Source organism: Nomia melanderi, chromosome 9 (genome assembly GCF_051020985.1).
Source record: "Nomia melanderi isolate GNS246 chromosome 9, iyNomMela1, whole genome shotgun sequence".
NCBI lineage: Eukaryota > Metazoa > Arthropoda > Insecta > Hymenoptera > Halictidae > Nomia > Nomia melanderi.
This window is the reverse complement of record NC_135007.1, coordinates 13195465-13221695: the sequence shown is the minus strand read 5'-3', so window position 1 is coordinate 13221695 and position 26231 is coordinate 13195465. Positions and strand designations below refer to the sequence as shown.

The 26231-nt window shown below is 41.9% G+C and overlaps 1 protein-coding gene and 1 pseudogene across 10 annotated transcripts in view; one reads left to right on the top strand and one right to left on the bottom strand.

Annotated features, from left to right (window-relative positions):
- The window catches only part of LOC116427257 (uncharacterized), a 93857-nt gene that overhangs the window by 4417 nt on the left and 63209 nt on the right, over window positions 1-26231 (bottom strand). For 3 of the 9 annotated variants that reach the window (XM_076371016.1, XM_076371023.1, XM_076371024.1), the window contains 5 exons: window positions 5714-5881; window positions 5242-5632; window positions 5053-5171; window positions 4897-4975; window positions 4775-4828 (listed from right to left, as the gene is read on the bottom strand). In XM_076371016.1, the coding sequence (XP_076227131.1) occupies window positions 4775-4828; window positions 4897-4975; window positions 5053-5171; window positions 5242-5327 (338 nt within the window). In that variant the 5' untranslated portion in view covers window positions 5328-5632; window positions 5714-5881. Of the gene's footprint in view, window positions 1-4774; window positions 4829-4896; window positions 4976-5052; window positions 5172-5241; window positions 5633-5713; window positions 5882-10235; window positions 10520-25616; window positions 25863-26231 lie in introns of all 9 variants that reach the window. The other 6 variants (XM_076371018.1, XM_076371021.1, XM_076371020.1 and 3 more) reach the window with 4 other exon arrangements.
- LOC116427250 (mitochondrial pyruvate carrier 1 pseudogene) overlaps window positions 1-26231 on the top strand; it is an 80669-nt pseudogene that overhangs the window by 10486 nt on the left and 43952 nt on the right. The window contains exon 3 of the transcript XR_012999387.1: window positions 21667-21886. The product of XR_012999387.1 is annotated as a mitochondrial pyruvate carrier 1 pseudogene (transcript). The remainder of the gene's footprint in view (window positions 1-21666; window positions 21887-26231) is intronic.

The following is a 26231-nucleotide window of genomic DNA, read 5'->3' as shown; positions in this document are numbered from 1 at the left end:
TCCAATCGAAAGAACTTCGTGACGAGAAAGTGAACGGCACGCCGAGACATCAGGAGCAAACAAAGATGGCGGTCCCGGACAGGAACCGGAACACGCGTCAACACGTCACCGCGGCCGAAATGTTGTCAGATGTTTGCACGGGTTGCTAATGTAATATCGTTTGCTCAGGGAGGATCGAATGTTGTCCACGGAACTGGACGGGAATGCTTAAAACGATCCTGCCACAATCCTTTCGATCAGCTGCGAGTCAAATATCCATGAGACGATATACAAACACGGGCCAATTACAAAGCAACAGTAATTTAACCCTTTCCGGACGAATGTCGACGTTTCGACGAGATGAAATGTTCGTGTTTGAAAGACTAAGTCGTGGACAAGTGATTTAATCACTCGAATAGCAACAGATCAGCGCGTAGTTTCCTATTTTTCATCTGTCGAGTCTGTATAATCCAGTCATTCTGACTGGTACGGTAGTTCTAGTGTTAAAACATTAATTTCAACAAAAATGATAACATTTCCGAGTTCCTCCAATATTAATCTTCACTTGCACATTATTCAAATTCCACTGTCTCGATCGTCTCTAGACACAGAAAAACTAATTTTCTCAGAGACACATAGAAGGCAAATGTGAAATCAATCAGTCGAATCGATCGCCATCGAGAATCCCAATATTTTAACAAATGATTAACAAATGATTTAATCGCTCGAATAGCAACAGATCAGCACGTAGTTTCCTATTTGACTATTGTTCAATTAATTGCTATATAATTTAGCTTCATCTGTCAAGTGTTCTGTATATTTCAGAGAATCTTCGTCCGCAAGGGGTTAAACCCATTTTCACCTCCTAATCTTCATTAAACCATTAATTTCAACAAAAACGATAACATTTCCGAATTCCTCCAATAATAATCTTGCACATTATCCAAATTCCAGCGACTCGATCCTCTTTAGACATAGAAAAAGTAATTTTCTCAGAGACACATAGAAGGTAAATGTGAAATCAATCAATCGATTCGAATACTTCACTTTCTTTCGATCGCCGTCATTAAGAGATACGGTTAAAAGCAAGTGTTAATTGACCAATGGTTTCTTCCTGGTGGCAGCCAATTTAAATATCACCGGACGAGAAAATTGCGCCGGTAAAAATAATGGGAGGAACCATTAACGGGTCGTTTCTCGCGCGGACATCTAATTTACGCGAACGCAACGCGTTAAGATTAATCGCCACGGCTCGGACACCGCATCGCTAATTAACTTATCGCCGGCCGACGCACCCGCGGCGCGCGTGCGATCCGCAGGAATAATAATAAATACGGCAGCGTCCATGGAATAACGAATACATAAATCCTTTTCCCATTAACACTTAGGCCGGTTGCATTTCACCGATTTCCCGGGACTTGTTTATCATTGATTGCTGGAAGGATCGCTGGGCGCAGCCCGTTACCGCGCGAACCGCGTCCCGCGCCCTTTGGCTCGGCACTCTGTCCCGAAGATTTCTCGAATAAAATTGGGATTTATGGGCTGGATGGAAATTGCGATCGGCCGCTCCTCCTCTGGTTAATTCTGGCGCGAGTCCAGGGGTCTGTCGATTTTTAACGTCCTTCGATTCTGGGAATATCTTCACTTGTTCTTCACGAGCTTCGAAACTGTTGAAAATCAGCACGAAGTATATTTCTAACCCTTTGAACTCTGTAGGCTCCGATATTGCACCAGTTAAAATATTACATATTTTAACGAATGTTAAAGGTACTACCCTAAAATCATTAGGTTTTCCACACATCCAAATTTTGACAGTAGTCCTACTGAAAATTAACAATGTTATAACATTTCTTAGATCTTTAATTCCCTTCTCAGTACAAACTTTGTACATTTGGCAGATCTAATAATCTTAAGGTAGTTTCAAAATTCATTGAAATATTTGATATTAGAACTGGTGCGATATTGGAGCCTACAGAGTTCATAGGGTCAACCCTTAGCACTCGGAAATACTTCTATCGAAATATTTAACATTTTCTAACTAGACAGACGATATTTTTCGAAATGAACTCAAAGAGAAACAAGTGAATTGAGAAACAAAGCGTTTTGTCACAATATTTCACAGTTCAATATTTAATATCAAATTTTATAGTTTTACTGCACCAAATCAGAAGACTGAGAGTGACCTCTAGTGCAACGGGTTAATTACAAAGCAGCCGTACGGACCAGAGTTGAGAAATATATAATAATAAATATATCATAGTCGAAGGGGTTAATCCGTCCGAAAAGACGACGCCGAAATCGTCGAAACGCATTTCGAAGCTGCCGGATCCACGAGATCCAGATTCCCCCGTTTAAGAGCGTCACCGCGGCGGCCATAATGGAGTTCTTCCTAACCAGGACCGAGGAGGTCCGCCTGCCGTTCCACGACGATCCGTCACCCGACCGTTCGACGCACTTGTAAACCGTTTCACGGCGTCGTAACTTGTACCGATCAATGACCATTTCCGTGATCATCGCGCGGAATGGTACTCGCGGGACCGTCGCAAGAAGATGGCGGCAGAATGGGCTATGGGGGTTGGCGGAGGAGGAGGGAGGGGCGCGATGACAGAAGTGATTCAGACATTGTTCGGTCCTCTGTAATTTAACGGCGGCCGACGTTCCTCGACGATTTTACGAGCGGCTCTTCCCGAGCGGCACTCCGGAAACAAAGTTTTCACGTTAACCAGAACTTTCCAGCTTCGAACGTGGGAAGAGGAGGGTCGAATTATACTTCTGGATACCTGGACGACGATTCCACCCACCATCGTGGATCTCTCGTCGGATCTTCTTCGTTCGAACTGGGGCTGTGACTTACGAAGTTACTTGGATACCCGAGTTGCTTGTCAAGTACCCGAGTTATTCGTCGGGTACTCGATTTATCTGTAAAGTACCCGAATTTCCTGACAAGTATCCGAATTGTTCATCAAGTACCTGAATTGCATATGGAGTATCTGAATTTTCTGTCGGGTACCTGAACTAGAAATTAGGTACTCGATTTATCTGTAAAGTGCCTGAATTTCTTGACGAATATTCGAATTGTTCATCAAGTACTTGAATTACTCATCGAGCACCTGAATTTTTCGTCGGGTACCCAAACTAGAAATTAGGTACTCGGTTTATCTGTAAAGTATTCGAATTTCCTGACAAATATCCAATTGTTCATCAAGTACCTGAATTACACATCGAGTATCTGAATTTTCTGTCTGGTACCCAAGCTAGAAATTAGGTACCCGATTTATCTGTAAAGTGCCTGAATTTCCCGACGAATATCCGAATTGTTCGTCGAGTACCTGAATTGTACGTCGAGTACCTGAATTTTCCGTCGGGTGCCTGAGTTATAAATCAGGTACTCGATTCATCTCTGAAGTACTCGGATCTCCTGACAAATATTCAATTGTTCATCAAGTACCTGAAGTACACCTTAAGTACCTGAATTTCCTACCAGGTACCCGAATTAGAAATTAGGTACCCGTAGAGAAAACTTACCCGAGTACCTTACAAGATGTTACAACCTATAATTAGAGCTACTACTACCTGCCTTGTCGGATACTCGGATACTCAGGTACCCGGGCAGAGTGGCAGCCCTAATTCAAACCGAAGCAAGATAGATTATATTACAGACCGATCTCTATCCGTGATTTATTTCAGCATCTAGTCGCGAGTCATAGATTTCTCGGGAACAGATCGATCTGTAGCTGTGAAACGAGATCAATTATGTCAAGGAGGTATCTGTGATTCATTCCGGCGTGCCAGTCACGGATTCCTCGGTACTGTAGATCTTTCAGTTGATCTCGAATGGGAATTAATTCGATTACACTCCGCGGAATGATTTATATCCACTCCGGTGTCCGGTTATAGATTCCCTTTTGTTCGAGGGTAAATGATTTTCCGTTTACGCTTATTCATTGAAACGGACATTAAGCTCGCGTCGTGTAAACGGACGATCGTGTACCGTTTCGCACCGACGGAAATATTCCGCGCGTCGGATGGCTTATCAATTTCGTCTATTCAGGGTTTAATTGAACGGTCGCCGTTCGGCCCCGCCCTGCCTCGTTTCTCCGCGATAACAGTCGCGGGCACGTTGTGTTTGCCAAACGCGCGCGAACCAACGATACACATCGGCCAATTACTTTTTAATAAACTGCGGACAGGTGTGTGCCCCGACGAAAATTTATCGGCGGGGGGAAATTAAACGAGTCCCGTCGCGAGACGATACGACGATATCATCGGGCGCCAGCGATATTTTACACAGTAGCCCCCGGAGTAATTTAGTAAAATGCCCGGCGGACCGTGGAAAAAGGGAGCGAGCCCGACCGCGGACCGGTAAAAATTGAATTACCGCGTATTTTAATCTCGCCGGGTAATCGATTGGTCACGATCGTAGATCACCGACCGCCCACGCGGACGAACGCGCCGCGCATGATCGTCGAGCGCTAGCCCGCGATCCAGCGTTCCCGATCGTTCTCGATCGACGCAATGAAATGTTTATAGGGACACTCCGTCTTAATTATCCTCGCATTCGATTAATACCGTTCGATAGATTCCTATGCCCGGATGAAACTCCGACTTGGCAACACCTTGGAAACGTTCGGGATTCTTCCTCGTGATTTATCGTGCTTTGTTTCACTTATACCTCGAGCAACGTGTTTTTTGCTGGGTGGGCTTTCAATTGAAATTCAAGATTGGTTCGGAGTACTTTGTTCTTTAGATTGGAATACGTAATGTGAGTCGTGTTGTATATGTAGAACTTTTATACCTTTCTTCCTGGATGCTGTTGTTCTTCGCGATTCCTCGTTCGCAGCTTGTAGACCTGGAAGAATAAATTATTAGAATTCCAATATTAGAGTTTGAATCTTCACTGCAACTTGATATACTTACTCTTGGAGGAACTTGAAGCTAGACTCCTGTCGAACTATGTCTCTGGAATTCCCGTTCTTCAATTTCAACCTCGAAACACCTAAAACCATCAGTCTCATTATACCAAACGAAGCACTTTAATCAAACAAGTACATAAGAACCAAACAAAACCCTCACTTGAAACGAAACCTGTCTTCGAGGTTCTTTGGAAAACGACTCGAAGCTTCCCACCAATCCGAATATTAAAATTCATCAACACGCTGAATTCCCATTCTTCAGTTTCAACCTCGAAACACCTAAAACCATCAGTCTCATTACACAGAGCTAAGCACTCTAATCAAACGAGCTCATAAGAACCAAACGAACCCCTCACTTGAAACGAAACCTGTCTTCGAGGTTCTTTGGAAAACCACAGCTCGGAGCTTCCCACCAACCTGAATATTAAAATTCATCGACAACACGCTGCGAGGAAGCGGACTGGACACGCAGCAAGTTCCACTCGTCCCGCGCAGGTTCCCACCGCCTCGGCCCTTTAATGAAATGTTGCCCCGCGAATATGAGGCCCGCGAGAAATCGTGAAAACGTGTTCGCGGTACGCGACGGTTTCCCTTCTGGCACGCTTTTTTCCGTGAATGGGCATCGGGCGTCGCTGCCCCATCCTATGTTGGATCGATCTGGAGCCGGGCTGATCGAGGCGACCGGCCGATCGAGGCGACCTGTCCCCGGCGACGGCATGGGAAACATTTTCCCCGTATCCCTGCCGACGGAAAAAGCGCTGTAACGCGAATACCCGGACCAGAACTGGTATCTCGCGATCAATATTCATCCCGCTTCTTACCCCCTCCCGCCTCCGACTATCATTACGATTTGTTTCTACGCTCGTCCCACCTATTTTCCGCGTTCCTGTCCACCTCCTCCTGCTTCTTCTTCTTCGAAGTCTTCTTTGCTGGCCATTCTTCGATCTAATCTTTCCCTCTAATCGATCGATCGGCCTGCAGTCTTCGATCTGCGGACAAAACGTGGCATGCTGCTTATATTCCACTGGGATCGATGATGGTAAGGGGTAATGATATGTGAGAGAATAATGAAGGATAGTGGATGTTGATTTTCTATTAGTGTGTTTGACGCTTTAGAATAGTTAGTTGTCGATCTAATACGTGGAATTGTGAGATTTAGATTTAGAAGCGTCTTCGATCTGCGGACAAGACGTGGCGTGCTGCTTATATTCCTCTGGGATCGATGATGCTAAGGGGTAATGATATGTGAGAGTAATGAGGAAGGATAGTGGATGTTGATTTTGTATTGGTGTGTTTGACGCTTTGCGTTAGAATAGTTTTAGTTGTCGGTCTAATACGTGGAATTGTGAGATTTGAGATTTTGTAAATTTTGTGGGGAATTGGTATGAGCTGGTTGCCTTGATTTATGTAAGATTCTTTTTTATATTAGTTGTGATTGGTATTAGAGATTTCGTTAGAAAGTAATGAATATTTATAATGAGAAATATTGTCGATTTGATTTTTGAAAATAGGAATATTCTGATATAACGGGATTGAGAGCTTAGTCTTCATATGCAGTTTCAATTTTATGTAACATTCTCCCGTTACGAACGTTCTAAAATAAATTTCACATATTTCATCTATTCGTATTCGATCATAAATCTTCCCAGATCGAGCACCTTCCGCATTAAATTTTAACTAAAATTCGTATCGAGAGATCAAAGATATTCGAACGCTCCGCGGTTACAACGAAATTAAACGGTCCGCTCGTAAAAGGATGAACGGATAAGGGAGCGGTGCCTTCGGCGACCGATGGCAGTTGCATCGAAAACTTGTCGCCATTAATAAGCGATACGCCGTTGACCGGCCAATTTCCCCGGTCGCAATTATTCAGATGACTGGGTGAATAATTACTCGCTATTCGGCCGGCTCGCCGCGCTAAGTGGGCCGGCCGATCGCTATCTTAATGGGCCGAACCGTTTGATTAACCGTTGATTATTCAATTAAGGGAAAGTATTTCGTCACGGTCAATTGAATGGCCGCGCGAGCGCGCACGCCGGTATAATAAAGCACAATGCGGCATGGGCAACGCGTTTAATGAAAGTTACATCGATCGATTGATCTCCGTCCGATCGGAGCACGTGAAAACGTGTAGCTCGTGCGCTGTTGTAAAAATGTCTTCTGCGCCTGACCGAACTTTAAAACGTGCAGCCTATATGCACGTGTAGTGGAACACTGTACCGTGTGAATATAGCAACCGGTTTGGTTTTTCGAGCATTATGACTTGGGCTTGAACACTCGTATAGCTGAAATCGTTCGGAGGTTCAAAGTTGAGGACGGAGGCTTTGGAGACTTAGCTATTCGGTTGAACTTTGAAAATTCAGAAGCTTGAGTTTTATAGAACTCTAAGCTTTTAAGTTTGAACTTTGAGGCTTCGAAGGCTCAGTCTTTAAGGCTGAACTTTGAAACTTCAGAGACTCAGCATTTAGTACTGAACTTTGAAGCTTCAAAAACTAAGCATTTGTGTTTGAACTTTGAGGTTTCGAAAGCTCAGCTTTTAAGGCTGAAATTTGAAGCTTCGAAGACTCAGCATTTAGTACTGAACTTTGAAGCTTCAAAAACTAAGCATTTGTGTTTGAACTTCGAGGTTTCGAAGGCTCAGCTTTTAAGGCTGAAATTTGAAGCTTCGAAGACTCAGCATTTAGTACTGAACTTTGAAGCTTCAAAAACTAAGCATTTGTGTTTGAACTTTGAGGTTTCGAAGGCTCAGTCTTTAAGGCTGAACTTTGAAGCTTCGAAGACTGAGCATTTAAGGTTGAACTTTGATGCTTCGAAGACTCAGCATTTAAGTTTGAATATTGAATCTTTAAAGACTCAGCCTTTAAACTTGAGCCTCACAACTTCGAAGTCTCAGCCATACAGTTTAATCCCCCGAGCTTCGAGGCAAACATTTGACTACACTACCCTCGTGTATCCACATGGCACGAACGAAATTGAACAGTTCGAGAGACGAAACAGAGGGTAGCGGAAAAAGAGGTAGGGTGGAGAGAAGAAAGGGGCACGAGGATATTAACTAATTCCATTCGATTAAAACAACAAAGTCAAGGCGGAGGCAAGAACTCTGGGACCGTCCCAGCCAGACTTGTTCACGTTGCCGCGGGAACTCTCGTGCTTGCTTCGTCACCCTCGAAGCCACAATTTCTTCACACTAATTACCGATCCGTCCCGCCCACCTGACAACTGAGAAAGTGTGAAACAACTCGCCGGGCCGAGAGTGAAACATGCTCGCCGTGCCGGCGACGACGATCGGCAATGATTCCGCGTCATGATCGCGTGGTGGGTTCATCTCTGCCTGTAGAATGAAATCTGCGTGTCATTTCGCAATTAGAAGTATATATTTCATTATAGATTTTAATACTCTCATCTTCGTATTTCGTCGGAAATATACCTCTTTGATAATTCGTACTTCTAGAATTATTTTCTACATTTATTAATATTTTATGAATATTTCATTAATCTTGTTCAGTAACGATAACATAGAGTTAAACTTCAGCTGTCTAATAAGTACTCAAAATTTTAGTTTGTAATCATTATTATCCAGCTGAATAAGAACAAACCTTAACACAATAGAAAAGGAATATATAAATATAAGATTGAAATTTTCAACAATTTTGTGTTTCCCAGTTTAACATTCATAAATGGAAACTTCATTCGTTGTAGTTTGCTTCTCGACGAGAATTCAATCTATTAAACGTTGAAATTTTAATTTGTAATCATTGTTATCCAGCTAAACAAGAACAAAGCTTAGCACAATTAATAGAAAAAAAATATATAACTACCATAAGATTGAAATTTTCAACAATTTTGTGTTTCCTAACTTAACATTCACAAATAGAAACTTCATTCGTTGTAGTTTGCTTCTCGACGAGAATTCAATCTGTTAAACGTTCAAATTTTCAGTCCCAACACGTTCGCCATTAAGGTTTAAGAATAAAGTGTTGTCGGGATTCAAGAGGATCAGCGCGGCGAGTTTATCTGGGGCAATTCGTTCGGCACGAAGGCCGAGATAGAGAGATCGATTTACGTGAATAATGAGACGAAGAAGAAACTTCCTCGTCGATAAATTTAACGCGTTACGGAACCGCGACCGGCACTTTGCCCGAAGAACAAGAGTGTTCCACGTCGTTAGACTCCGAGGTTACGTCCGGGGTTCGAGAGTCCCATGGTGGTCCCCCCTCGAACCAGGTGGCCAGCCCCCGGTCGATGGTAACTAATTAAATCATGAAAAAGGCGGTGAACGTGCGTCCCACAGTTTTTACGAAATTAATAAACCGGAACCACCAGTGGCTCTCACTGTCTCCTCGTTACGTGCATCCGAAAACGGTCTAGCGAAAAAATTCGATGACCCTTGAACTTCCATCAATTTTCCAATACGCCACTTGTCAGTATCAAACTCGATGTACTTGACTTTCACTCTAACGAACGGTTCCAGAAGTCCTTCTTTGTAATCAACTGTTAAATTGAATTTTAATGTGAAGCTATTACTGAATTTCGAGCTTCGTTCATTCGGTAAGAATTCATCTACTTAACACTAAGACTACTGTGCCTGATATCTTCTTTTTGCAATTACTAGAAAGGTAACAAATGTTTCTCTGAGAAATTATTAAAGATATTTATTTAGTACTACGTAAATTGAATTGTGAATCAATTGAAGCCTGAACAGATGCACTCTTGGAGTTTCTATAGCGAAATTTTAAGAAGTCAATTGAACTCGGTAGTTTTAGTGTTAATAAGGGAAAAAATTGTATTGATTGCAGGAGATATCTATATTGGAGAATAGAAAAATTGTAGAATATGGAATGTTCTAATTATTATTATCTGATATAATAATTATTTGGGATTATAATAATTAGAATTATCTTATATTATAATTATTTGGGATTATAGTAATTATAATTATCTTATATAATAATTATTTGGGATTATAGTAATTATAATTATCTTATATAATAATTATTTGGGGTTATAGTAATTATAATTATCTTATATAATAATTATTTGGGATTATAATAATTATAATTATCTTATATAACAATTATTTAGAATAATAATAATTAGAGTTATCTTATATAATAATTATAATTATCTTATATAATAATTATTTGGAATTATAATAACTATAATTACTATTATCTCGCCGAAGTATATAAGTTGCAAAGAAAAACGTGTTTGCCGAACGTTTCCCTGTTTTCCTACCGCACGGAATTTTTCCAAGGCACACTGGGCACGATACGGTGGAATTGGCCGTAAGGGCGGGAGATCTTAAGCGTTGTTAGAAGCGTGACAAATACATTTAACACCTACTTTCAAATTACTCAGCATGACGCTACAGAAAGATTGGCTCGCCCGGCAAAAACCACCAATTTCTTCGTTGATCGCTCATCCGCCTGGTAGTTTGCATCTCCGCAAAGGGAGTTTTTGCCGCGGCCGACTCGCGCCGCGTCGAATCGATAAAGTATTAATCGAAGTGACCATGGCTCGCCCGGTTTCTTGCGCGCAGCCCGTTCAACGGGCTCGCTTCTAACGCCTAAACCTGGCCCACGTGTTCGGCCCTTGCGACATCCGTTCACCCCACGGAATCTCTCCACCTGGGAAAAAAAAGTCGAATGAAAAATAACCATTCCGACGGAAACGAATCTCGGTCGCCGAGTGAATCGGGAGCATTGTAATCATTTTACGAATCAAACTTTCGGTTTCTTTAAGAGAACGAACCTCTGCTCGTTTTTCGATCTTTGTACTGATTTTACTGATCCACAAAAAATCAGGATAATGAGGTAATTACTTCATGGTTCCTATGTTATTACGTTGCCAGCTTTCGAATGAAACATTTTGCAAATTAGTCGAAGTGACTGATTTCAGTTTTAAGATTGAGGACTCTTATAATCTACAAATTCAGATAAACATAAGTTGCTCCTAGGAGATAATAACGAATGACAATACCTAGAAATTTTCATATTTGGAATACCGAGTTGCAAACGAGTGATTTAATTACTTGAATAGTGATCAGTGTATAGTTCCCTTTTTTACTACTGTTTAACCCTTTGAACTCCGTAGGCTCCAATATTGCACCAGGAATAATACTAGATATTTTAATGAACCTTAAAGAAACTATTCTAACATTATTCAATTTTCCACACATCCAAATTTTGTACTAACAAGGATAATAAAAGATCTAAGAAATGTTACAGCATTGCTCGTTTTCGCTAATACTATAAAAATTAGCAGTTGCTGATAAATTACAAAACCATCTGCAGTGCTAAGGGTTAATTCGATGCATAATTTAGCTTCATACGTTGCAAGCAAAGGGTTAATACCCTATCAAACCAACTAACCCCGTTCCACCATGAAACTAACCAACGATCTACCATACCTAAACTTCAACCCCATTCCTCAGATTCAACGCGTCTCTCATACCCTGAGATTCAACCCCATCATTCCCCAAATTCATCCGAACAAACAACTCGTCTACAATCCCATCTCGAGAACCGTGTCTCAACATAAAAATCATCCGTCCACTACGACGAACGACCGATCTCCAAAAGATCGAACGTCCCACGAGCGGCCGCAAAGATGATTGGCAACCGGGGTGGAAACGACTTTATCCGAGAGCATCATCCCCGAGTTGTCGAACGCGAGATGGGAATAAAATGTGAAACTGTAAATTGTGCGTGGGAAGGAATCGGTCCCTGGACGGTCGTGGCGGTCGACCGCCATGTTTCTCGTGGCGGAGGTGTCGGGCGTCGAGGGTCGATCCGCGGGAAACGAGAAAAGAAAGACGGCCGCGGGACGATTTAAATGCGGCGTGGCTACGCCGCAGAGGGTGCGTGCGAGGAGCTCGAGGAAATTTGTTACGTTATGTCGGACTATCACTCCCCAGCGAATATGAAGAAAGATTTCTCGGTCGGCGGAGCTCTCGCGGGAGGAAGAAGGGTGGACGGTGCTCGGGGGTGGGGCCGTTCTTCGCTGGGAAGCGCGCGAGGGGGGGTCGGGACACGGTGCCAGGAATATAAAGCGAGGGATAAAAGAGACGCCGGTCACATATGCGACTCGTAAAAGCTCTCGTGAAAAGCTGCATCCGTCCCCATCGAAAGCTGCCCTCTGCTACATTTCAACGACGCGACGCGGCGTTATCGCGTCGTCCGCCTCTTCGTGTTTAGGCTGCCGGTGGGCGGGGTGCTTCTTGCGATTCTGGATTATTCGCGTTCGATGGTTGTAACGTTGCTCGGATAATGTAAAGTTCTATTTGATGGGGTTTTGAATTGTGTATGTTGTGGGATGATAGTCTTGCGATCGTGAAGATGTTTCTTTTGTTCCTGGATTATGGATTGGATGATTTTGCTTGAAAAATTTGAATTTTCTCTTTGGTTGATTCTGGGGCTTTTGGTTTGTTCTTGTTTGTTTTTATTTGGTTAACGTCGTTGTAATGCTTGCAACTCTGAATTATTCGCGTTTGATGGTTGTAACGTTGCTCGTTGGATAATGTGAATTTTTAGATGAGATTTGGGATTGTGTAGGTTGTGGAATGATAGACAGTCTTGCGATCGTGTGAAGATGATGTTTCTTTTGTTTCTGGATTATGGATTGGAGGATCTTGTTTAAAAAATTGGAATTTTTCTCTGGTTGATTCTGGGTCTTGTGGTTTGTTCTTGTTTGTGTTATTATTTGGTTAACGTTGTTTAATGCTTGCAATTCTGGATTATTCGCGTTCGATGGTTGTAACGTTGCTCGTTGGATAATGCGAAGTTCTATTTGATGGGGTTTGGAATTGTGTAAAGTTACAATCGTGGCTACAGGTTAAGTCTTCGTTACGTTACATCAGAAACTTAAAAACTACACAATCCAAGTATCTCATAGTATCATAAACAATCCCTTCGCAATAGTATCAAGCCTCCATTTCCCTCCCTTAAATGATAAGCGCCGATCAGAACTAAGAAAGGAACAGTGCCGTGATCGAGGAAACGGAATCGGAGCGAAACCGCGGCGACATCGGGTTTCTATGGAAACGTACAAAAGGCACGTTCAGCCCTCCTCCTCCTCCTCCACCTCCACCGCCTCTTCTTCGCCGAAGGGGGCGAGGGATCTAGCGATATCGGCGAATATTAAGAAATAGCTCTCGACCGGCATTTCCGTACATTTGCGGACGGAAAACGGGCCATTCGTTTGCCGGCTAGAACGAGGTGCTGTCTATGCATGGCACGCCGGCACCACCATCCGACCGTCCCATAAATAATATCTCCTCCCCCTCCTCCTCCGCCCTTCTCTTTTCTTTTCTTCTTCCTCTTCTTCGTCTCTCCTCGTTCTCGGCCGTGTCCCACGCTCCGCTCGGACCTCGTATCTCTTTTCGGATATCGCGAGCCGTGTCTGCCGGCTTTCCAGCGTTTTCCCGCGCGGAAAACGGAAGACGTAAGTCGGGACTCGGAATTGAGAGACATTTCTCACGATCAGGCTCTCCAGAACGCATCAGCCGTTTATTTTAATTATTGGGGACGCCGCTGTTCGTGTTCCTCTGTTTTACCTGTTGGTACCCCGGGTTAGGGTGGGTTAACCCTTAACAGTGGAACTACCGAGCATTTGATACGATTAATATGCAATTCCCATAAAAATTGTAACAATAAATTTTCAGTTTCTTCGGACATTCGTTATAGTACTCAAATTAAGGTATTTGTTTTCAAAATCATTTCGAATATTCAATGCTTCGAAGATATCAATAATTGATGAACAAAAAAATCGGAACCAGTCATTTTGACTGGTACGGTAGTTCTAGTGTTAATAGCTCTTGATGTTTTATATAATATAGAGTAAAAAATAAAGTAGTAATAGAATAAAGTAATAAAGTAGCAATTAACACTAGAACTACCGAGCATCTAATACGATTAATATGCAATTCGATGATGTAGATTATTGTATGTGTTGAATATGTTTGGAAAACTGGAGTTAGTCTGTGTTGATATTTTAGTGGATTTACAAGATGTAAATTGTTAATGTCGAATAAGATCGTCGAATTTGTTTTATAGGGGGAACAGCCATGAAAACGTGTTTACGAAAACCGTGGAGCGAAATTACCGTCGATATTGGAGAGAGTTTAATATTATCAGTGTTAAGAAAACGGTTGGCTGTTATGGAAGCGAATGGAGGGCTCGCGAAGTGCTACTATAATACTCGGTACAAGGCGATCCTTGTAATTTCATGGAGGTATGGTACACGTACCCTTGCACATTTTTGTAACGTCGCCTTTTATGTGCCCTTAAATGTTCTTGTTGACTATTTTAACAGCCGGTACTTTTTCGAAATTTTCTAATAAATTACTGTTAGTTAGTATTAGACATTTAACCCTTTGAACTCTGTAGGCTCCAGTATTGCTGCAGTTATAATATTAAATATTTTAATGAATCTTAAAACTACCCTAAAATTATTAGATTTTCCACACGTCCAAATTTTGTACTAAGAAGGAAAATAAATCGAAGAAATGTTATAGCATTCATTTTCGCTAGGAATACTATAAAAATTAAGGGTTAATTAACTAAGGGTTAATATTAACAGTTTCATATTCAGTTAACGTTAATATTAATATTCAAACTATTGAACTGTTCACAATTTTTCTAATCAAATACAGGTTGAGTTGCTCTAACCAGTGCAACCGCGAAATTAAATCAGTTAATGAGCATAATTCCTTTTCGTCTTTCATGTGCCCTTAAATGTCCTTGATTATTTTAACAAGCAATATTTTTTCGAAATTTTCTAATAAATTACTTTTAGTTAGTATTAGATATTCAATATTAACAATTTCATATTCAGTTAATGTTAATATTAATATTCAAACTATTGAACCATTCACAGTTTTTCCAATTAAATACCAAGGTTGAGTTGTTCTAACCAGTGCAACCGCGAAATTAAATCAGTTAATGAGCACAATTCCTTTTCGCCACTGAACAAAGGACTACAGAATCACCATTCCGCGCTTCGAGTTCCCCATTCAATCCAGAAAATTGAATTTAACGATGGAAGCCGCGATTATTCCGCGAAACAACGATCCGAGGCAGGTTTTGCCGGGTTTCGGCCTCGTCCCGCGAGAACGCTGCGGAAACGCTGCCAGACAATTCCTCGCGGGATTGTCAGCTTCTTAATCGTCCATTTCCACCCGTCAGTCAGTTCCCGTGGACGCGCAAAGATCATTCCCGGCTGCCGGGAGAAAGCAGATCGTTCGGGGACAAAAAGAAATTCAGCGATCGAGGAGGCTGGGACCGATCGCGAAGACCTTATCGCTTTAAACAATAGAAATTCCGGCCGACAAACAAAAAGGTTTTACGGGGGAATAAAGAAGCTTGGGGAAAAATTCTGATAGAGAAATAAAAGCTATGGTAAAGGCAAACGTCGATGGAAACACGAAGTTTTGGGAATAGACCAGCCTCGGTAGAGAAATGAAGTTTCGGTAAATAAATACTCTGATAGAGAGAGAAGGAAATTTTAGCAACAGAAAAATTAGAAAGGGAAACAAAGAATTGTTGACAAAAGAAAAATTCTAATACAGAAACGAAGAGATTTGAAAAGAATCACGTTTCCTAGAAAATTCATTGAAGGAGATTACAAGATTGTTTGACAAAAGAAAAATTCTAATACAGGAACGGACATTTGAAAAGAATCACGTTTCCTAGAAAATTGCCAAAATTGTCGTCAAAGGGTTAAGTGGAATCACGGTAATTCGGTCACCGGTGACCACATGGCGTCCAACGTAACCGCAGAAAATCAAATGCGAGATCATCGAGTCATTTTTAGGTTTCCTCGGAGGGAACGAGTTTCTCAACGCACCACGAGCCGGAAGTCTGGCAGTTAGATTCACTCCAGATTTCCAGCTGTTAACGATCGATTGTAAAGAGAGCAGTTAAACGATCGTCAGCCGGCGAAATGTTAATCCGCGAACAGTAATTGCTGAACGTGCGCCATAATTCGCGGCGGCAACGCCGATCGGAATATTCAGCGTAGGCACAGCGAGTGATGCACAATGTCTTAATAAACCGAATACGCGGACAATCCTCCGTGTGCGCGCGTTCACGCACGCATTCCGCCGTTCCTTCTCTGCTGTGTGCAAGCGTTGCGCACGTCCGCCGCCGCGGGAACACGTCTTCATTTGGTTTCATACGATTTTCGAGCGAACACGCGCTGCCGTTGTGTTACGGGAAGCACGTATCGGTTTACCTTTTATAGTGGGATTTTATGATCGTTGAATGTTTAATGAGACCGGTATTTACATTTTAGTGTAATTAATTTTGATGCGTAAGCGTCCGGATTAATTAGACTATTTATAAAGTAATTGAATAGTGTAAACTTAACTTATAATTAATGGTGTGCTAGATCGAAACGAGGAAACCCATGTCGGATTGTATAATTCATGAACCCCCCTGCTCCCCGACGCCGCCGGCAGCCATTGTTCCATCGGCTCACGACGGGCGAAAAATCGAAAAGTTGTTTCGAACCTATCTACTCTATTTCAAAATAACATTTCTCTATTCCACCGTTCACGGTGAGATCCTCTACAATTCGAAATAGAGAAACTCGAATTATTTGAACCGTTTGCACTCGAAAGTTTCTCGTTAGAAATATTCCGTATTTCCTAATGACGATGCTTTCCGAAGCTTAACGATCGTTCACACGAATGAAAAAACGAAACTATTTTCCAGTGTTTAATATTAGATATTAATCTTTATAATCCTGTATCATATCGAAGGGTTAATATCGGCAACTCGAATTCAGAACTACAAATCGAAATTCGCAACTATACGCAGGTAATCAGTATAACTCAAATTTTTAATTGTTAAGCGTCCCGGAGGCTCGATGAGGTTTGTATAGAAGTGAACAGAAAAGTCTACGTTATTCATTGTTACTCGAGCAATATCGCAGAACCGAGTCACGCCTACTATTCTGCTTTGTGTCGGGGGGGTAAAGCTGGTGTTGCAACGAGATTAACGAAACACCTCTAAAGAGTTGTGTGTTTTCCGTTGCAACCTTCTATTTCGGTCTCGGGGATCGCAGCAGCATCGATGAAAGATTACAAAGAGGTGTTCGATGCGCTGTACTAATTATCACTTTGCAAATTGCTGAAACGAACCGCGTTTCGCGAGAGGCGAATCGTGTGTAATTACCGTTCGATAACGCCCCGAGATTGGCCGGCTCGTTGCCATAAAACCGCGACGGGCCTGGCGGAAGTCTATGGAACGCCTTGTAGCAACAGTTTTTCGGCTCGTAAAACTCCCGGGGAGCCGGGCGTTCACGGGAAGTTCGCCGCGGAACGGGAACTTTTCACTTCGGCCGGTGGTGTATTTATCGGCGCTCGTTACGATCACTGTAATCGACATGCAATTAGCCCGGCCAGATTAATACCGTTCGAATGCTGGTAATGGGCACGTTGCCGATGTACACAGGTGGCTCTCTCCGTGTGCACACCGTCACGGAACTCGGGGGATTCGTAAAGACAGGGCGGCCGGGAGGATTTCTTGATCGTGTTTACAGAAGTTGCACAATGTTTCGTGATGGTTTCCCAGAGAGATTTACATGCGCTTCGAGAGAAATCGTTGGTTGGATGTTGGGAAATGGAGTTTGGAGTTTCTGATTCATTTTTGGAAATCTGTTTAGAATATTTTAGCGTGATGTAATGCTGTGATATTGTGATGTTTTGATATTGGAATATGCTATGATTCTAACATCTTGAGATTTTAATATTGTAGTATTGAAATATCTCAATATCTAAATATTCTAAAATTTCAATATTGTAGTAATAAAACATCTCGAAATTCTAATATTACAATAGTGAAATATCTCAATAGCTAAATATTCTAAAATTTCAATATTGTAATGGTAAAACGTCTCGAAATTCTTATATTGCAATAGTGAAATATCCCAAAATTTCAATATTGTAATAGTCTAATATCTCGAAATCCTAATATTGCAATATTCAAATATCCCAAAATTTAAATATTGTAATAGTCTATCATCTCGAAATCCTAATATTGCAATAGTGAAATATCCCAAAATTTCAATATTGTAATAGTAAAACATCTCGAAATCCTAATATTGCAATAGTGAAATATCCCAAAATTTCAATATTGTAATAGTAAAACATCTCGAAATTCTAATATTGCAATAGTGGAATATTCCAGTATCTAAATATCCCAAAATTTCAATATTGTAATAGTAAAACATCCCTAAATTCTAATATTGCAATAGTGAAACATCTCAAAATTTCAATATTATAATACTCTAACATCTCGAAATCCCAATATAGCAATACCCAAACACCCCAATACCCAAATATCCAAAATTCCAACACCACAGCAACCCAATACCTCAACATTTTAGTTACACCCACCTTAGCATCCTAACATTCTAACATCCCAACGTTCCAAATAATCATTCCATACGAACGACACCGAAATCTCATTGCCGCGTACAAACGTTCCCCCCGAAACATCAATTAAACTCGATTTACCCTAGCAACGTGGCCAACCCTTAAGAGCCGGGATCAAAGGAATCGAGTGTTCGATTTATCAACATCGATCGAACCCCGGGAATTTTGCAAAGACCCGCAGATATATACACTCGGCGGAACGTTTGTCCGGGGGACGGTGGAAATGGTGGCCGTAGGGGCGGCACAATCGCATTACTAATGATTTTACTTCGGGGCGACCCTCAGGGCCGTCATATCGATACGATAGGACCGCGATACGTCGCCGGAAACGCCAGTCGGATAAACCGGGACCACTCAGACCGCCACCTCCCACCCCCCAACGCCAGTTTTCCTGTCGAGCCGTGCGACGAAGACGGAAAGACCCCGAGATCAGAGGTTACGTCTAGCTGATCGACCCCACCCGCAACTCCCCCCGTTCCCATCGACTACCGATGATTTCGTTTACCCCGGACCGGGACAAAAACCGAATTGCCCGAGACAATGTACCGAACGCATGAATTCCCCGGGGTAACATTTACTTAAAATTATGTTTCTTCCCTTGGAACGAGCGGGCCTCGTGACGAACCGTTTCCAGGGGTTGATCCTTTCAACCCTCAACGCCTCGAAGTTCCTTTAGATTCCCTTTAGACTCTTAGATTTCCTTCTGATTTCCTCTTGATTTTCTATTCTGATTCGTACGTTTGTTAAAGGAAGAACATCGCATGAATTACATTTCATTTAAGTTCATAAGCAGACCGCGGATCTAACTCATTTACAGCGTTTACGATTATCCGGGATCCCGAATGGAGAATTTATCTCTGATTTCGTACTAATTCCCGTGAATCAGTATGATAAAGATCTTTCTACGCATGTAGATCTGTGTAATTAATTCAATTATTAGTACACTCGGAGCGTGTAAGAAGTAAATTGGAAGTAATTTCCATTCCTCTGGTATCGGTTTAATAGACTCGTATAAAGTTCAACTTACAAATCTACGAAAGTTTGAGTGCCTTAGGAAACGTTTCCTTCCGTGATCAAGGAAAATCACGAATTTATCAGCGTAGCTTCCTGAAGGACTGCGTAATGCTTTTTCGAGTTCCGAAGAGCACCCCCGAAAAGGAAATTTGTATCAGCTCTGTCCGGAGAAGTTTTCCGACGAGATCCAAGAATGTCGTCGTCGCGAACAACGCAAATCTGGAGGAACGCCGGCCGGGGGAGGACGAACTCCGTCGATTTCGGGGGTTGTTGCGGTCCCGCGAGGCGCTACGGGGCGTCCCCACCCTTGCCGGCGACTAAACGTCGGCGTTTCTCTCCGCCATTCTTCTCCCTCGCCGCGATATTCCGTTTCCACGTCTGGAAATCCCTCGCGGCGCTCACTCAATCATACGCTATTTGTGTCGCGGCGAGTACTCGCCGCAAGAAAAGCCGTCCATCCAGCGAGAAACTCACCCTTCCTTCGTCCTGTCACTCCGGCGACCCCCCGGCATCCCCCCGTGGCCCACCTAATCGCTGTTTCGCCGCGGCCTCGCCAGGATTTTCGCTCCCGCTTCTGTAATCCGATTTCGATCCGGTCGATATTTACCCCCGGTGAATGGGTTAATAAACATTTTTCGTTCCGCGGGTGGAATAAGGGTGTCGTTCCATGGAAAAATGGATTCTACGTGTTATGAATATTCAGAAACTCGTGGGAAACGCTGTAAGTGAGAAAATTGAGATATTGTTCGGATTCTGTATGAATTGACCCTTTGCACTCGAAAGTTTCTCAATGGAAGTATTCAACATTTCTGACGAGATGTAGGTTATATTTGAAACTAATTTAACGATAATTCATAGATAGATTAAGCGACGAAGCTATTTCATTTAAATATTCCCTGTAGCAATGCGAACTTTAATTTGAAATACTAAATATTCAACTTCATAGTTTTGTTGTATCGAATCACGTGATGACTGAGAGTCTTCTCGAGTGCAAAGGGTTAAGTAAAATTTGGATTTTGTAAATGATTGTGAATAATAGAAGATGGTAATAATAGTCATGCGTAGTACTGATATTGAAAGATATTCTGATATATAATGTTGAAGATTTGTTATTTACAACCCTTTATATGAATTGTCTTCATTTGTCAGTTTGTCTGTTGGAAGAGGAAAGTTTTGAAATTTGGATTTTATAAATGATTGTGAATAATAGAAGATGGTAATAATAGTCATGCATAGTACTGATATTGAAAGATATTCTGATATATAATGTTGAAGATTTGTTATTTACTACCCTTTATATGAATAGTCTTCATTTGTCAGTTTGTCTGTTGGAAGAGGAAAGTTTTGTAAATTGAAAGAAATCTGTAGCGATATAGTATGAATATTTTTAGTCGAAAGAAAGAATTCGATGTTCAAAGAGGCAGAGTTTGAGTTTAGGTAGCGTTGAATATTGTATACGGAGGAATTAATGGAGAGACGAGGTGAATGCTCGGGGAGCTCTCAAACGGCGCGATTTAGGGAATTCTTTAAACCATCGTGGGGGATGAACGAGCGGGGTTACCGGAGCCCGGCGAAATCTCCGAGAATCGATCCATCGAGAGGCCGAAGAGCAAATAAAGAGCAGATGCGAGGAGCGTCTATACAAAACAGTGGAGCTCGGGAAACGTCGTTGGTTGCGACGTATCCGTCGCGAAATAATAGAGAAATGCGACGTCCATTCGATATTTCGCGAGATATAATATTGATACACGTATACTAGGTACGCGTGGGATGTACACGCTGATCCAAAAGCGACGTCACCGTTCGAACCAAACATAGAAACTATTTTTATTCAAACAAACCCCAACAGCCATTTCGATCACTTATCATTCCACGAAACAAAATTTTAGAAACTACCTAGATAAATAACAAAAATTAATAAATCAACGTAAATATTCACAAGATCACCGAATAGAACATTTAATCCCTTAAAATCACAAAGTATAAAGAAATTAAATAAAACCCAAGGACTTCACACAATTTTCGAAACTATTTTTATTCAAAAAAAAATCTCCAATAGCCATTTCGATCACTTATCATTCCACGAAACAAAATTTTAGAAACCACCTAGATAAATAACAAAAATTAATAAATGTAAATATTCGCAAGATCACCAAATATAATACATTTAATCCCTTAAAATCACAAACTATAAAGAAATTAAATAAAACCCAATTTCACACAATTTTCGTATTTCCTATTTCAACCCCTATTTCAATGTTCAACCCGAAAGCAAACGATTCCACGCAATTTATTATTTAACACAACTGTTTTCATTTTTAGGAGGTATCCCAAGATGGCACACTAACTTATAACAACATAGAAGAGGTCTCACGATCGATCACACGATGAAGCAGTTAAGATAAATTCCTCCGCATCGGTCGCGGTCGTAAATTCCTCGGACACGACTTTTGGATCAGCCTGTAGGTATCGGGACAGGGGAATAGAGGGCGGAATATGATGCGGTCTATCCAGATATGTGAACGACGCAGATATAATACAGGTACGTACCTATATGAAACCCGGAGCCGGGATTCTGGCGTGGACGTCTGCCTCGCGATAAGATACGACCGCAGCCCAGTCAGAATCTCTCCGGTTTCGCAGAAAATTCGCGGACCCCCTTTATCGAGTTTCCTGATAAAGTTTCCCTCTCTCTCCCTCTCTTTCCTTCTTCTTTTTTTTGCCCTCGCCCCGCTCCGCGAGAAACGAGCGAGCGGAACGGCGAAAAAAGGAAAGGAAATTAGGAGATCCTGCGGGCCACCGATACTTTCTTTTCGTCCCGGTGACTCCCGATGCCGGGCCGGCTAATTAAATTCGATCGGAAACGCGATTTGTTAATTGGCCGCTCGTTCCCTTCACCCTCCGCGGGTCTAGACCGCCGGAAATTCCGTGGATTCGATCCCTTTCACGGCCAGGATCTTGCACTTTCGAGTGTCCCGATGATTCCGCCGGTGATAATCCTCTAGAAAATTGATCCCCTTCAGGGGCGAAATTGCGGGGGATCGTTCTAATCGTTGGATAGGACTCTGGTAGATTTGAATATATGGAGCTACCTTCGAGAGGGGACTGAGACTGAGGAAACTGAGGAAACTGGGAAATTATTCTATAAATTTGATGTTTCTCTGGGAAGATTGGAAGGTTGAAAATTTGTGAATATTAGATTCGATACTGTTCTAATCGAGTTGTAAAGTTTGAAGATTGGGAACTTGAATCTAAATATTGTTCTATTCAAATTGCAAAGATGAATATTCAGAACCGTTACGTTTGCATTATCGTAACCAAATTTCAAATACTGCAGTTTGGAAGTTAACTTGATATTATCCCAATCAACCTGCAAAGAATAGACTGTAGAACCATAAATTCAATACCATTCCAACTAGGAATAGAAATTTTAACCCTTTGAACTCTGTAGGCTCCAATATTGCACCAGTTAGAATATTAAATATTTCAATGAATCTCAAAGAAACTACCCTAAAACTATTAAATTTTCCACACATCCAAATTTTGTACTAAGAAGGGAAATAAAAGATCGAAGAAATCTTATAGCATCTCTCATTTTCGTTAGGAATACCATAAAAATTAGTTGCAGTTTTTGTAATCGCAATTGTACCATTTAAAGGTAACATCGCAACGACTCCTAAATATTCTTGAATAAATAAATAGAGCGCCATATTAAGCTGTAATTGAATGAACCAACGTCGACGTGACCCTCAAAGTAAGAAACTTATCTCTATCTCTCAGATTATCCTAACCTGGATGGTGACGTGGAGATTCTAAGGGAACACGGAGTGTTGTTAAATTTATTGGTAAACGATAATTCGTTATTCTTGAGAAGATGGTATTACCGATAGTATTTTCAATTAATGTGAACTGAGTCGTTGAGTAATTTTAGTACGTAGTTTGCTTTCCTTCTATTAATTAATCAATCTATATATAATTTAGCTTCTTTAGGTTTTGTATGTTTCGAAGAATCTTCGTAAATGGTCGAACCTTCAACTTTCGCGCGGGTCTTCCCCGCCTCGCCGGCCGCTGCGACAATGGCGCGCGCTGGTCGCCGTGATTTCGAAAGGCAGCGATCCCGCGACAAAAGCCACCGAGAGACAACGATCCCGCGCAGTTACATCGGATCTATCGGATTCTGTCCGGTCGGCGGCGAACAAAACAGCAATCAATAAAGACGAAGTTAGGATCCGTACCGGCGGATTCCTTCAATCAAATTAGGAACATCAAAGTAGCCAGCAAAGCGAAGGGAAGAGGTCGGGTGGACACGGAAAGGTGGACGAGAGGGACGCTCGGCATTCCTCGAGGGGTGGAAGCTGGGAATTAGCCTCTATCTCCAGAATCCGAACCCTCGAGACAAAGAACCTGGCCCCCGCGCCGCCCCTCGCGGCCGACGATACCCTTCGTCATCTTCCAGGACCGTGGCCGGACTTCTTTCTGCTTCTCGATGCCAGCTTTGTTAAAGAATCGTCCTGGTGGGCGTGGCCTTCGATAATTCGTCTACCTACAAGATTACACTTGCCTCTCCGAAGGCCGACTTTGCACTTTGTTGCTTGACTTTAACGAGTCAACGCTTTGCGACGAATGTCGATGTTTTATCAGGTGTTCATATTTGCAACGCGTCGCAAACGAATGATTTAATTACTAAAACAGGAGGTCAGTGCGTAGTTTTCCTTTTCTAATTATCTAAGCAATCGATGTATAATTTAGTTTCATATGTCCAGTGTCCTGTATATTTCAGAGAATCTTTGTCAAAGGGTTAACTGTGTTTGATGAGTATACACGTCATCGTGAAGCTGAACATGATATATTCTTTCAGCGATGAATTCTTTATTTCACATAAACATGTAATCCTTTGTTTTGTTTTGATCTTTCCATTAAAATTTCATTGGAACATGACGAATGTATCTAACATGAAAAGGGTTAACCTTTTGCACTCGGAATGTATCTCAGTGACCACTTGATTTGATATAATAAAATAATCAAGTTCCACCCTTCGCACTCGAGTATTTTTCGCTATGTATATTCATCATTTTCTAATGAAGTATCGATGTAGTCGTTGACTCTGTTGACTGAAAATAATACACGAATCAATGGATATAACGATTTTATTTTAATATTTCGCGAATAATTTCACTATATGCAATATAATATTGAATATTAAATTTCCTAAATCTATATCAAATCAAACGATTGTGAATTACCTTTCGAGTGCTGCCTTTAATATTGCAGATTAGCAAGATTTAATTTCACGAACTTCAATTACCCTTATTGCATATTGCTCGAAACAAAAGACTATCTTATTTTCAATATTTCACTAAAGTTAACAAATTGCGTACCGGCTAATTTTCACAAAACTGAATTGTGACGACAATTTTCACTGAGGTCAACTTATATCGCTATACACAGAAAAACTCAGATATATCGTTATGTAATATATTTTAAATAGACAATCAATTCGAATTAAACTTTCTATTTTCTCCAATGCTATGGTAATTATCAAAGTTGCATAGCTAAGTGTCTGTACATAAAAACAAGAAATCTCGTCACCGGTACGCAATCCGTTAATGTCCACTACGACCGAAGCGTTTCTTCGCGTTTACAAATTAGCGATAGCCCACTTCGCCGAGCCTGGTTGCGAAACTATGGCAACAGGTCAAACGACACAAAACAGCCATCTTGTACTCGCGTCTAAGCGCATAAAGAAATTACAGGAAACGACAGTTCGTCGAATATCATCGTTAGCTCGGCGCAAACGATTTAATTTCAATTACCCTGAAACGGCTGAATTCTTGCCGAATAAAAAGCACACGCTCCGACCGGCAGTATTCATCGCAGCGACGGCCGAGCAAGAGGAATTCAAATATGGCGGAGGTATTGCGCCGCAGACGACATCTTTCCCTCGGAATCCGCGGTCTCGTTCGAACGTTACGTACGAAAGTACCCGTGGCCCGATGTTATCTGGTAATTGCCCGCCGCGGAGTAATCAGAATGAAAAACTCCCGGTCTGTTTGATCTTCTTCCGCGCGCGCGCGCGCGTGGCCGCTTGATGAGCAAAAGCGGCTCCTAGGTCTGCTCTCCCGCTCGAATTCGCCGTTCGCGTGAGGTATGTGGTGCGTGCCGTCATTGCTTATTTATTTATTTATTTATTACGGCCGCGCGATCTCGGGGGAATTGCAAATCCGCGAGCGCGGGAGAAACGAATCGACGGCCGGACGGGTTTACATACTTACAACAACGCGTCTGCCGTGTCAGCGTCGAAAGGAAACCGTCCGAGCCGACCGCACACCCGTGAAATTCGTTCTGCTCCTCTGACACTGGAATTGCTGGGAAACTCGGGAGCTCCTTCGAGTTCATAAATTACACCGTGATTCTACCTATGAACGGCTCTCGCACGCGTCCGTTCCTCCGTTGAGCTCCGCGGACAGGATGTTGCCCCGCATGAACGTGTCTGTGTTTAGTCGAGGGTTCGACTTTTGCTGGAATTTCAGATATTTATGAGAAACTTCGTTCGGTTTGTTGGTGTGGTAAGAAACTTGGGGCTATCGTGCGTGGAGGTTACATTGTGATTGTAACTGCGTGTAATTGCTGGTGATGAGATCAATTTTTAACTTCTTGTTCTACGATCTCTTAATGATCGATGATGCTCTATCGTGAATAATTTATTAGACAATTTTCACGCTTAGTCTATGTATGTGTTTTCAAAGGTAAATGTTTACGCCGATTTTGATTGATGCGATCACACTGACTACCCGAATTACCTACTATCAAATCTCCAGTTTCCACAATCTAAATAAACGAGCATCAATTCTTTTAGGAATAATAGAATGAAGTGTACAATAAACGTA